The sequence below is a fragment of the Solanum dulcamara genome, chromosome 7 (genome assembly GCF_947179165.1).
Source record: "Solanum dulcamara chromosome 7, daSolDulc1.2, whole genome shotgun sequence".
Taxonomy (NCBI): Eukaryota; Viridiplantae; Streptophyta; class Magnoliopsida; order Solanales; family Solanaceae; genus Solanum; species Solanum dulcamara.
The window spans coordinates 15,024,569-15,037,009 of NC_077243.1; the positions used below are offsets into that span (position 1 = coordinate 15,024,569).

Here is a 12,441-nt window from a genome sequence, read left to right on the forward strand (position 1 = left end):
AAATAATACAATACGATACATTATGAAACAATACGTAACAACCATCCAAACAAAGTGGAAGGAGTCGTTTGATAGAGTGTATTAAAAGAAACAATGTATACATTAATTTAGTGTATAGTACCTTGTTTGGTATACTTTTTCAAACATTAGTTATATATTCTATTGTGTATTGAGGACTGTATTACTAATACATGGAAATTCGTAGTATTAGTGCAATGGGATTTAATACACGTATTAGCATGGTTAAAAATTCAGTTACCCGTTAAAACTTTTTTTTACATCTTTTCCACCATATTTGTGGAGGATTTTTTGCAAATAAATATTTTAAAAAAAATTATGCAATGAATGCTATTTTTTAATACACCAAACTAAATAATGCATAAGCAGTAATGCAAGCATAACTAATACAAACATTATTAATACAAATATTACTAATAAACTATATTTAGCATTATTTCTATACACTCAACCAAACGACCCCTAATGGTACAACTACTAAAAACCATTATGACGTCTTCAAAGAGCCGCAAATGCTTGTAAAACGTCAGTTATTTGTCTTGGACTCTTGTCATTTCTGTGGTGGAGTGAAAATTTAAATTTAAATTATCTTTTAAAAAAAATACTAGTAAAATCAGCAAACTATTTTAAGAAAGCAGAAGTTTATGCACATCCTACCAGATAGGTGAGACCAAATTATGGCAAGAACAGAAACTTATTATAGTTAAACCTTGTTAAGGATCTAAAGGCCAAGGTGTGGCTCGTTGTAAAGAAAACCATGAGAGACCAGGGTAAGATCCGCCTTAATGGACCGAGTTACACCATACATGTACAGTGTACTAACAAAACTACAAAAGGATGCAAGTATACAATGGATCGTCTAGGTGCGTACAAATTGACCCGGACACCATTGTTATCTTAAAAAAGAAAAAGAAAAAAGGAGAGAGATCTGAAAGCCTGGTGTGGCCAACAAGAATGAGTGACTTAGTCATGAAAACGAAAAAGGTTTCCCCAGCTGCTGCAAATTCTATTTGAATTTTTCTTTATGAAAGCCGGTGCTAAAGACTAAAGTGCTGATTCATTTGTTCAATGATGACAGAATAGCAGGAGCTCAATCAGAAGATCAAGAATTCACAGCTAAAACAGGAGTTCAACAGAGGAACTCGAGTGAGATAGCTAGTGTAAAGCAAAATGTAAATGTAATCATGATCATTCAACAGTAGGAGTACATTTCTACATCACTGTAATGAAATCAGATCTAACAGCTAAGGCTAACTGCTACTAACAGAATTTCCCGCCAACAGTGTATTCAAACTAACTCCTAACTAACATAACAAACTGAAATGTTGGCATGGATTCTCAGAATGAACTCGATCCCTGGACTAATTATAATACTTACATATGCATCTGTATATCATGTATCATTCAAGGGAAAAAAGAAGGATGTGTGAGATGACTTTCCAGAAATATCTAAACTTCATGTTCATTCAGAAATTGGTTGTTTGAGAGTTCAAGAAATCACCAACAAAACTTCTGCAGTGTTTCATTTAGGGGTCGTTTGGTATGAGGAGATAAGTAATTATAATCTCGGGACAAAGTGCAGGATTAATTTATCCTATGTTTGGCTAGGAATATTAGTTAGTCCTGAGATTATTTATCTCACCATTTGTATTATAATGATGGGATCAAGTAGTCCCATATATATGGTGGGATAACTAATCTCATGGTATATCTCAATCTATGGGATAACTTTGTCTATCCCACCCCACATACCAAATGACCCCTTATCTGTTTAGTTATTTAGAAGCCAATATGGACTAAACAGAAATTAGAGGTGTAATAAATTCACTGCTGAATAGACGGTCATAGACAAAAAAGAAGTGCATAATTCTTTCCAAAATTGCTCTTTACTAAACTACTCTCTATAGTAATCATTTAACTAGTTGGTGCAACTCACAAGAATATTCCAGAAGCAAGCAGTTAGTAGGTACAGAAGTTAATAGCAAGATTTCAGGATCCTCTATTGTTACTGTCATTCTAGGATGCTCTAATAGTTTACAGTTTTCAGTCCAGGTACCAGCAGTCCATCCAAATATAGCAACGAAGTTTACATGTGATATTAAAGTTAATCAAGTTGAAGAAAGAGAAATCCGCTGTGTAGAATTCTTCAAAAAGAAAAGAAATACAAAGACTAGTTATGGCTTTATGCACCATGTAAAAGAACTGATTTCATGCACTGCCACAATTCTTGCAACTGGTTTTGTTTGACCCCATTAATATTTACAAGGTGTTAATGAAGAAGACACTGATAATGCACAGCACAGATATGTCAATATGTGTTCAACATAAAACCCTCCCAAAAGAAATCGAAATGACAAATAAATCAACTTTGTAAATGACTTCACTAAAAAGCAAGCAACTTTTGGCAGAAATGTATTTACTAAACATCTTCAACGAAATCTCTGCTATTGACATCAAAATATACGACTCTGGAAAGGTCCAGACGGTAAGACTTCACTGTTGAGAAATAAGATTCGAACTTTATATGAACACCGAAAACCGAATTGCCAAAATCAAAATATATCCAAACATAAAGAATGAAAAAAGTCACCTTAAGGGACACAGTGATATGATGTTTCTGACAGTATTGCTTAAGATGAGGTCACTTGATGAGAAGAAGATACGAATCCATGGATTCTATAGACGACATATATTCTGCAACAAATTCAAAATGTTATTGTTTCTCCAGCAAAAGAATATGATTTATACAATAGGATTACATTGGGTATGTTGTTGTTATTGTTGAAGGAATTATCCAATCTTGTGCATAAGTTCAAAATCCAAAAAATAAGAGTAGGAATCAAAAGGCCAACTCGATTTTCGAGGATCAGATCACGGAAAACAATGACACTTAAATTAACAAAAAATTCAAAACAACATCCACAATGTCAGTCTTTTCCTAGTATAACTGTATAATTTGTCTTTGAAAAGCACATATGCACCAAATTCTAAAAGGAAATATAGGCATTAGATGATTCAGAATTTGCAATATATGATACTGATTTACATTTATAAAGAGTGTCAATATCAAAGGGATTGGCAGCTCCATAGTACATCTTCTACAGAAATAGCAGTTTCACTGTGCTGCCAACTTTCAGTTGTATTGAGCACTTGCACTAATGTACGATCACTAGTTCATAAGAAGCTCTATTTACGAATAACACAAGGATGCTCACCAAACCTTTTTAGAAAGACAGCCTAAAAGTTAAAATCATGTTCTCACTCAGCCAATGAAAGAAAGCGTTGTCCATATTTTCTTCCATTCCCTTGCAAATATGTCCATAGGCACGTTCCATACTCGGGCAGAAGAAGCAAAACCAGGAATCCGCAAAACTGAATTGATCTAACGGTACCATCAAACCTTTGGGTTTAACATTTAATAGAGGTTTTCACATGATTATGACAACATATAATGTATCAAAAATCATTCCAATCAGTCATCACTCTCATTGAGGCCATTAATGGCAGGAACTCGTTGCTTCCTCTTGGTTTTTGTTGAGAATCTTGCTGCAGACACACTCAGAAGTTTATTGAGCGACATGCCTTCCCCTAATATCTTTTTTTTCTCTTCGTACCTGTGTTTAATCCTTCCATCAAGCTTGTACCCAAGAAATGCAGGAAAAGCCAATAGCTCCCAAACTTCACGACCCATCTCCTCAACCAAGTAGTCCATCTTCTCCTCCAATGACTCATGATTGTACTGTAATACCTGAGGATGCTTCATGCTCATCTCTAGAATGTCATCAAAAGTCAAGCCGTAGTTCAAAAATACGCCAATAACTTCTTGCATATTTTTGCAGCTAGTCCTGGTAACAGCTCCCATTGCCATAGCCAATTCCTTAGTATTCTTTTTATATCCAATCTTCACCAAAAAGACCAGCTTGTAAGCGAGATTCCCCTCAAATGACAGACTTAGAAATAAAGGAGCTTTTATCAAGAACCTGAATATATCATGCGAACTCAACCCACATTGCTTTAGAAAATCAATTCGAGGATGCAATTTCCTTTTCCTGCTAGCACTAAACATATTGGGATAAACTAAAACAATTCGAAAAATCTCCTCCTCACTTAAGCCAGCATATGACTTCAAGAACTCTACATGATCTTTTAAGTGATCAACACTGTATGCTACAACAAATGGCAACTTACGCAACACGGTTGCAGTTCCAGTCTCATCACCTCCACTCAGATCCAAGAGGAATCCTACCCTGGGAATCAACTGTGCATCAAGGTCATAATTGAGAAGTGCTGGTCGGCGAAGAATCAAATCACCACCACCAAAACGGTTCAAGAAAGTGAGCATTCTTTCTATATCTTCAAATGATTTGAGACAAAATGCCTTTGTTAAGTTGGCATTGTTGAGAACGTGAACAATCGTTTCTTGGGTAATCCCAAGTTGGAGTAACAATCTAACCTTTGTTTCAAATCCTGCAAGAAACCTTGGTTCTGTTGAGTTAAAAAGATGTTCAATCTGTGAAGGTTTGATTTTTCCTGCCAATTCCAAATCACCCTTGAGTATAAAACAAACAACGGGATCAATTTCCACAGCTGTTAAAACATCTGGTCTTTTCACAATCAATCTTGAAAGAGCAAGGCCGCTAACCCCAAGGGACTGCAAGGAATGAATTCGTGTGCGTATGATTTCAAATGGCGTCAGGTTAATTACTGGGTGGGCATCCAAAAGGGCTTCAGTATCAGTCTCATTGAACCCAATTTCTCGAAAGAGTGAAAATAGCATCACCCCTGAGAAAAGAGACCATTCAATAGCAGTCAAAGAAATGGGGATGATGTAAGGATTTAATAGATTGTAAAAGCATAAACAATCTGAAAATCCTACCAATTATTCAGGATCATGAAACTACCTCATTTTCACATATATCAACAATTATAATAATTCAGTCGAGAGAAAATACCGAAATCAGCCATATAGTTCTTTGTGAATCTTGACTTGAATTAAGCGGAAGTCTTCTTTAATTGTTTTTCTTCAAAAGTTATTTCTCTCCCCTGCCTTAAACTTTCAGAATAGTTTTGATGGAACAGACTATACTATTTGGCAGAGAGAACACCTAAGAGAGTTTTTGACGGTTACTTTTTACGTTCCATTAACACAAGGAATTAGTAGTTTTACAACCAATAGGTAACTTGCCCTCTCGGATGGGATATTAACTACCTAATTTATTAAACCATTAATGACATAATTTATTAAATCAAAATGATCCATAACTTACAGATGATAGAAACACATCAGGTGTTTGAAATTTGACCTCAGAGAGAGAAACTCACCGGAATCGACGAAAGAATTTGTAGAGCTGTCGTTGATGGCGAGGGAGTTGCATTTGAGCAGTAAAAGCGTGGAATGTTGAGGACCCAGAAAGTGTAAAGGTAATTTATCTTGTTTATGTGGGGTGTTATTAGCGGAAAATGTGATATTCTGAGAAGGGAGCAAAGCAGAAGGAAAGAGAGTTCGTATGGGGGGAGATAAAGACCGAGAAAAGCATGGACAAGGGGAAAACGGATACGATTTGGTGGGCGTCGACATGGCAGCAAACGAAGCAACACTGCTTGGCGATAAGGTAGATGATGAAGAGGATTACGCTATAGCTCGGCTCCAGAAGTGTCAGTCTCCAACTAGCAACGGGTTAAAACCCAATTTATTTAGTATTTTTTTTTTAACATAAGATTGATTATTACCGGCGCCAAAATACGTTAATTTCAAACAATTTTACACGTTCATGGACATCCCATAAAAAATAAGTATCGTTTCGACTTGAATTTTGTGATTTTAAACTAAAAAATATATAAAATGTATCAAAATATTAAATAGTCTTATAGTTTTAAACATGAAATAGAGGGACTATAACGATATAAGATAAGGAGTTACGTAAATCAATTTGAGAAATATTGAACAAAGAGTAATATGTAGTCAAAAACAAGGAGGACCACAAACGAGACAAGTAAAATATATGATAGTGTAATTAAGGCAATTTATAAAATAAAAAACTCTCGGAAATTAACGTAATTTATAATGGCATAAAACCTCCAGAGACCAAAGTGGTTTTCCAACATTTTATAGTCAAGACTCATAGTAGAGCTAGGAATGGCAATGGAGCAGGGTGGGACGGGTGCGAGGCGGGTTGAGGTCAACCCGCAAAAAATTTAAATCGCCCCGCCCTGCATAACAATTTTTTTCATTTTCAACCAGTTCATTCCAACAGTCGAGATGGTTAGCTTGGGCGCTAATGGTATTTTCTATTTAGAAGGTTCTGTTCCACTTTCTAAATAGAAAGGAAGCATCTATCAGCTTCATCTTCTTTAGTGAATGAAAGAGGGACTCGTTTCATAGGTAGCAAGGATAGGAAGAAGGGGTTCATAACCTGCACCCGCTAGCCTTTGTAAAGTCGATATTTCTATCGAGTATCGGCAGGACAATTGGCACAGGCAATCTGTGGAAGAGACCACGGAAGAGTAAGATAGATTTAGGACTGGCAAGCGGGTCTAGAATAGATTCCCCAACGGGTCCTGACGATCCTCCTATTCAACTACTTCGACCATTTTTCAGCACCAAGTGAACTAATGATGTCTCCTTCATCTGAGACTTTTCTTTGTCTCGTCCACACCCAGGAAAGATTCTTAGGTAAGGAAAGATCTTTCAAAAATAGAATCGAGAGAAAGCGTGCTTGTTCGTTCTACAGGACTTCCTTCTTGTTCTCAGTGAAGGAATCGGAGCTGCGAACCTAATGTTCTTATTTACTTGTTGGACAGCTAAAAAAAGGCTTTCAGTAGCGCCCTTAGAATCTAAGCCTTTTGAAGCGCCAGTAGTTGTAGTTGTGGCCACACCAACCCTTTCGTTCTTATCTCTCAGGATACAACCCCGCTCTTGCCGCGAAAAAAGCGTCCTTTTATTTAAGCAAATAGGAAGTCGTGCAAGCAAGCGAAGTGGAATCTATCGATACAAAGCAAGAAAGAAAGCAGTCCTCGCCTCGGGTGAGCCCAGAAGTCAAGCAAGAATCACTTCAAAGCCTTAATTCAAGCTAGAAATCTCGCTAGAAAACTAGCCGCTCCTGCACCCATTGATTTTGCACTTTCTAACATCTCGAGTTTCGAACTCTTCTCACGCTTTTTTCATCATGATTTTCTCTTCGAGAACACTCGCCTCGTCGATTCTTCCCCTCGTTCTTTTTGATCTTGTAGAGGTGAGATCTACTCATTGATTTTATATTAGATGAGCGGCTGTACTATGATCGTTCGGGAGACATGGGCCCACGCGCTACACACAAGAATGAATTGTTATGCGGTCGGTAAACTCCCGCCACATATAGACCACCCCACATAATTTTTTTATGTTTTTTTCTTTTTTAATTGAGTTTAATAAGAAAAATAAAATTCATAAATTTTTTTCATTTTTCGTTAATTAACATCTCAATAATTAATTAATTGTTTTTTAATGTCTAATTAACTCTAATTAACATTTTTCTAGTTTAAAAAATTTTTTAAAGAAAAATTAAAATTTTCTTTATGATCTTCATCAGTAAGATTAAGCAATGTCTAGTTGAAACCCCCAAAGTTCACTTCCATTCAAGATAAGGGAGAGAAAAGGGAAGTGTTTCTCTCAGAATAGAAACTAGAACAATGCAACAATAGCAACACTGTTGATCTTTTGGAGAGGTCGAAGTAGAAATGAAGTCAAGTGAAGAGTGTCTTCGATGGATGCAAAACGACGTACAGAAAGAATTGGTGACCTATTCATTGGTGTTTTTGACTCCCCTCTCAGTCAACAGAAAACAATTACTTTGTATCTAATATTTTAAATAGGGAATAAATTGTAAAACAAGAAGCTTTATAGTACCAAAGTGGGAGCTTCAGCTGGAACTTGACTGGACTAGTCCTCAAACAGATTTACCTAGCAGCTGCTGCAAATGTTGAGTAGCCCGTATAAGAAACTTCACAACTCCAAGAAAAATGATATCTTTGAGAAAATTGACTGAACATATTCGACTTTGAGCAACAAAACAGTTATCATGATAGCTTAATGTTTGCATCTTGATAAGCAAAACAGTGCGTTACATCAACAAAAATTACACAATTTTAATGCGCTGGACACTGAGTGGTATTTATACAATTCTTCCTGCTCCACTCAACACCTTATATAATGGACTATTTGTTTCTGAAAAATGTCATGCTTCACTATTCCAAAGATGGCAAGGTACAGATGAATTTGCAGTCAGACAACAATGTTTGGTTGATTATTGAGCCTGACACTGTCGATGAGATGGCTTCAGAAAATTCTTAGCAGTGCCTGTTCCATTTTTCTTACTTGTTGGAATGCTCTTGATTAGAACAACTGATGAAGATGCCCTCTTTAATTTTCTGTGAAACCCACAAAATATTATCAGACCTTTTAGTATGGGTCACATAGTTGAGAAAGCCCACAAGGAAGAAAGAAATTGCAACTTAAGAGATTCTTACAAGTACCCTTGTTTCTTCTTGGAAGGCTGGCCAACAGAATCAGATGTCCTTTTACAAGTTTCTTCCAATTTATCATCCAACTGAAGCTTCTGCACAAGACAGTACAAGTCAAGACAACTTAAAAAATGATTGAGCAATATTCTTCTGGTAAAACTAAAACGGCTACTGATAATCATTAGGTACCTGGTCCTACAACAATGCCTTATATCAATGCATCAACCCTTCTCTACTTAAATGCACAGAATAGTCCATCAAATTTATCATTCCTTCGTGCATGTGAATTCAAGATTATGGACTTCTACAGTAACAAATTTGAAAATACGTCTTCATATAATTATTTTATACACACACGGGACAATCTGTTTGTGCTATATTTTTATGTGCAGGGGTGGATTTATCTTAAGCCTTCATCGGGGAAATTTTACTAAATATGTCTGTATAATTAAAAGGCAGAAACAGAAAGTAGACAAATTGAGTAAAAGGACACCGCTTGACACCTAGAGTACGTGTCACGCAGCTCATTTGGTCGGGCGCCTCAAATACAAGTAGACCACCTATCCATTCCCAACCAACGTAAGCCTCTAACTCAGGAGCATGGACCGGAAGCCCAAGAGATGGATCTAACTTGCATACCATATAAATTAGGTCCTGAGCCTAACTCACACCCCAAAAAATAGCACAAAGAAAGAATGATTGCCCAAGGCCTAATTTTACATGGTATCAGAGCAGGAGTCATCTCACCCAATGTTGGGCTCCCACATCGGTGGTTTATTAGATGGGCGGTTTCCTTATCATGCTTGGGCAATCCTCCCCACTTTGTACTAGCTGTTGAGGTGTGAGTTAAGCCCAAGACCTAATTTTATAACCTCTAAGCCATTTCAATGGGAATCAAAGAAACGATCCGGCTTATTCTCTAGCAAAGAACCATATACCCCATATTCCATCATTTTGGCTACAATTTTTGTCACTGGTGAATCAATCTGATTTGAAGCCAGTCTAATAAAAATGTCATATACCGGTCATTTGCAACATTCTAAGGAAAGGAATAGAAATATATGAAGTTGTACAACCAGGCAAAACTTCATGATCCGATATAATGGAGTTTGCTCACGGATACAATAGAGTTGCAAGCTGAATGGTACAGGTCAGAACTATGCATCAGATGCTAAAGAAGCCACACTTGGCAGTACATACCAAATATGGTCCTCATAAAAAACAAATAGTCAAAAATAACTATACATTGTTCATAAAACAAAAAAAAGGCATAGAATAGGCCATTTTGTGACGCAAAAAAAGAAAATTTTCAGACGGAGGATAGCACAACTACAAATAAATTCTACCCCATAACATTGCAAGAGGCATACCATGCAAAGCTACCATAAATATCAAAGAGGACTGAGGAGAGCTCCAACACATTAGTGTGGTGAATGTTTTGATAAAAACATGAATGTATAGTTAATGATAAACATGACTTAGAAATAGCAGCATAGTGACCCTCTATCATCATTTTCAAACTGAAGGCTAATAAGTAATATACATGATCAGAGTTCACACTTGAATTGGAGTCTGAAATCCATATAAAAATGCTTGATACAGTAGTAACAGAAAAGGATAGTCCATTTGCACAAGGATAGCAAGTAATTATGCACTAAAAATTAAGCCTTCTTTAGAATGTAATATGGTATGCTTCAGTCATCCGAAAGTAGCTCCAGTATATGGTAAACACTAGACAAGAGTAAACAATATTTTGGTGGCGAGAACACTCTTTTCAATAGTTAGTTTAACTTATTTGTATCTACTATTTTTGATAAGCAAGCAACTTAACGGAAAGAAAGTTGGAACATAATTGCTAGCTTAATATTATTAAGTGTTCATATATCTACTGTGATCAACGTTCTAATTCACAATGCATGTGTGAAGTGAAACCAGGATCGAATATGTAGTTGTATGACCATATCACTAGCCATTATTAAATTGGGCATGCGTAGTTCCATTACATCAAAGCAATATGAGCTTAATTGATATGCAGATACATTCTGCATGTGCATTTACTACATCATCCATACGAGAATTGAAACATAAAATAACAAGAACTCTACATAATTAAAATACTTCCATCAGTAACACGAAGCATGAGATATATAGATGTCAGAATTTGATCACATTCCATAAAAAGTATCTTAATTACTGAGTACTACCAAACAAGCATATAACCAAACATGATCATTAGTAGCACAATTGGTTAATTGAGCTTACTTCACTGACTGAATACTTGCATTCTCTCCCTTTTGCAGCATCACCATCATGTCCGCTTATAATCTTCCGCTTCTTCTCACCACCAGCATCCTCATTTGTCACATCAGCTTTCCTCTTCTTCTTCCCCAAATTCATTGTCTTACTTTTTTTATCACGAACCTTCCAGACGTTCTTCTTTCTGAAAAGCAACTTCTCAAATTTCCACGGTGCACAGCTCGTATCTATCACCATTACTTCGGTCCGTGAAAATCCCATCAGATTGGCGTGAGACTTGTCCTCCTCTTCCGCTAAGTTTGAAATATGGCCCTGCTCTAATAGCTTAACCTGAGAATCCTTTATTTCCACCCGATATTTGACGAGCGACGCAATTTCGTCCTTCCTCTGACCATCCTCGACTACAGCATCACTATTGATTTCCGATGAGGCACAAAACCTAGGGTTCGTCTGTTTGCGGGAGCCCCTTTTCACATTGAACTTAGGGAAACTAGTTGATTCCCCCATACAAAATAACTCGGAGAGGACATTCGTAACTACACTACTCAGTTCTTCGTTTTCTCCACTGTTATGTGGTGCTGCTGGAGCTTGGCCCCGACGGAGGACCGGTTCGTTCACGGGCCGAATTGGATCGGAGCTGGATTCCGAACCGGTATTATTTTTATCATCTCTTAGCTCGGTTTCGGTATGGTGAGGAAGAGAATCGGATCCGTTAGGACTCTGGTGAGTTAGAAATTGTTCGAGATTGCGGTTGTCGGCAAAGGAGAAGCCCTTTGATGATCGGAGCCGGTCTAGCCAGTTTGAACCGGCCGATTTCTGAGTAGAAATGGTACAGAGCATTGTGGAGAGAGAAATTAAAGAGGTGAGCTAAGGGTTTACAGAGAGTCCATGATTGTTGCAGCGAGAAAGATAGAAGTTGCCATCGGTGTGGAAATTGAAATATAGCAAAGCTGACACGTAAGTTGTAGGAGGGAAAATGGAAGAACATACAAATACTATATATACATAGTAACAGTAATTGTGATTAATGGCCACCGAATTCTACTCATCATTCCATTTTTTATTAAATACTCGCTCATTTTAGAATAATACACCAATAAAAGTGAATAGGCGAAGTATAATAATTGAATTAAAAGTTTTTGAGTTTGATTGAACCCGTAACTTGAAGTTACAAGTGGAGAAATTGATCTGGCTTAAAATAGTTAATCAATTGAACTGTCATAATTATTTGAACTGTATTTAATCTAATTTATTATTTTTAACATTTATCTTTTATATATAGAGTATATATTATTTGGATTAAATTGAAAAATCAAATTAAACTGAATTTTAATTTAGATTGATTTTTTTGTTTGATTTCGGATTACATATATAATATTTAGGTTAAGAATTAAAGTTATAATTAACCACTTTCATCTCCATTTTTTTAGTTAGATGATTTTTATTAGAGTTATTAATTTACCGCACTAGGACTAAGTTCAATACACTGAACATTCTTATTTTCCTAAATTATAGGTTTTAGGTTATAATATTTTTAAACTAGAGTTAGTTTCATGAAAAGTTTCATTATGATTTAATTTAGATTTTATGTTTGGACATCTATTGGTATAATTTAAGTTATTGTGTTTTAATGTTTTACTTGTGACTTGTATCAAAAAGTATATTTAA

The 12,441-nt window shown here is 36.2% G+C and overlaps 2 protein-coding genes across 5 annotated transcripts; both read right to left on the reverse strand.

The window, feature by feature from the left end:
* Nucleotides 1–373: 373 nt before the first annotated feature.
* LOC129895834 (transcription termination factor MTERF8, chloroplastic) lies at nt 374–5,694 on the reverse strand. Of its 3 annotated transcripts, XR_008767863.1 has the most exons (4): nt 5,341–5,694; nt 3,239–4,800; nt 2,609–2,712; nt 374–574 (listed from the first exon to the last, which is right to left on the reverse strand). XR_008767863.1 is itself a non-coding variant. In XM_055971605.1 (2 exons), exons 1-2 carry the CDS (start codon nt 5,594–5,596, stop codon nt 3,491–3,493), a joined length of 1,566 nt encoding a protein of 521 aa, XP_055827580.1. In that variant the 5' UTR covers nt 5,597–5,694; the 3' UTR covers nt 3,019–3,490. The 3 variants fall into 3 exon arrangements, 1 of the variants encoding a protein (XP_055827580.1); XR_008767864.1 differs by lacking the exon at nt 374–574 and having other exon boundaries at nt 2,418–2,712; XM_055971605.1 differs by lacking the exons at nt 374–574; nt 2,609–2,712 and having other exon boundaries at nt 3,019–4,800.
* A 2,345-nt stretch (nt 5,695–8,039) lies between these two features.
* LOC129896237 (uncharacterized) lies at nt 8,040–11,760 on the reverse strand. Of its 2 annotated transcripts, none has more exons than XM_055972093.1 (3): nt 10,780–11,760; nt 8,530–8,612; nt 8,040–8,424 (listed from the first exon to the last, which is right to left on the reverse strand). In XM_055972093.1, the coding sequence occupies exons 1-3, from the start codon at nt 11,611–11,613 to the stop codon at nt 8,301–8,303; spliced, it is 1,041 nt and encodes a 346-aa protein (XP_055828068.1). In that variant the 5' UTR covers nt 11,614–11,760; the 3' UTR covers nt 8,040–8,300. The 2 variants fall into 2 exon arrangements, with proteins under 2 accessions (XP_055828068.1, XP_055828067.1); XM_055972092.1 differs by having other exon boundaries at nt 8,524–8,612; nt 10,780–11,759.
* Between the last annotated feature and the right edge of the window lie 681 nt (nt 11,761–12,441).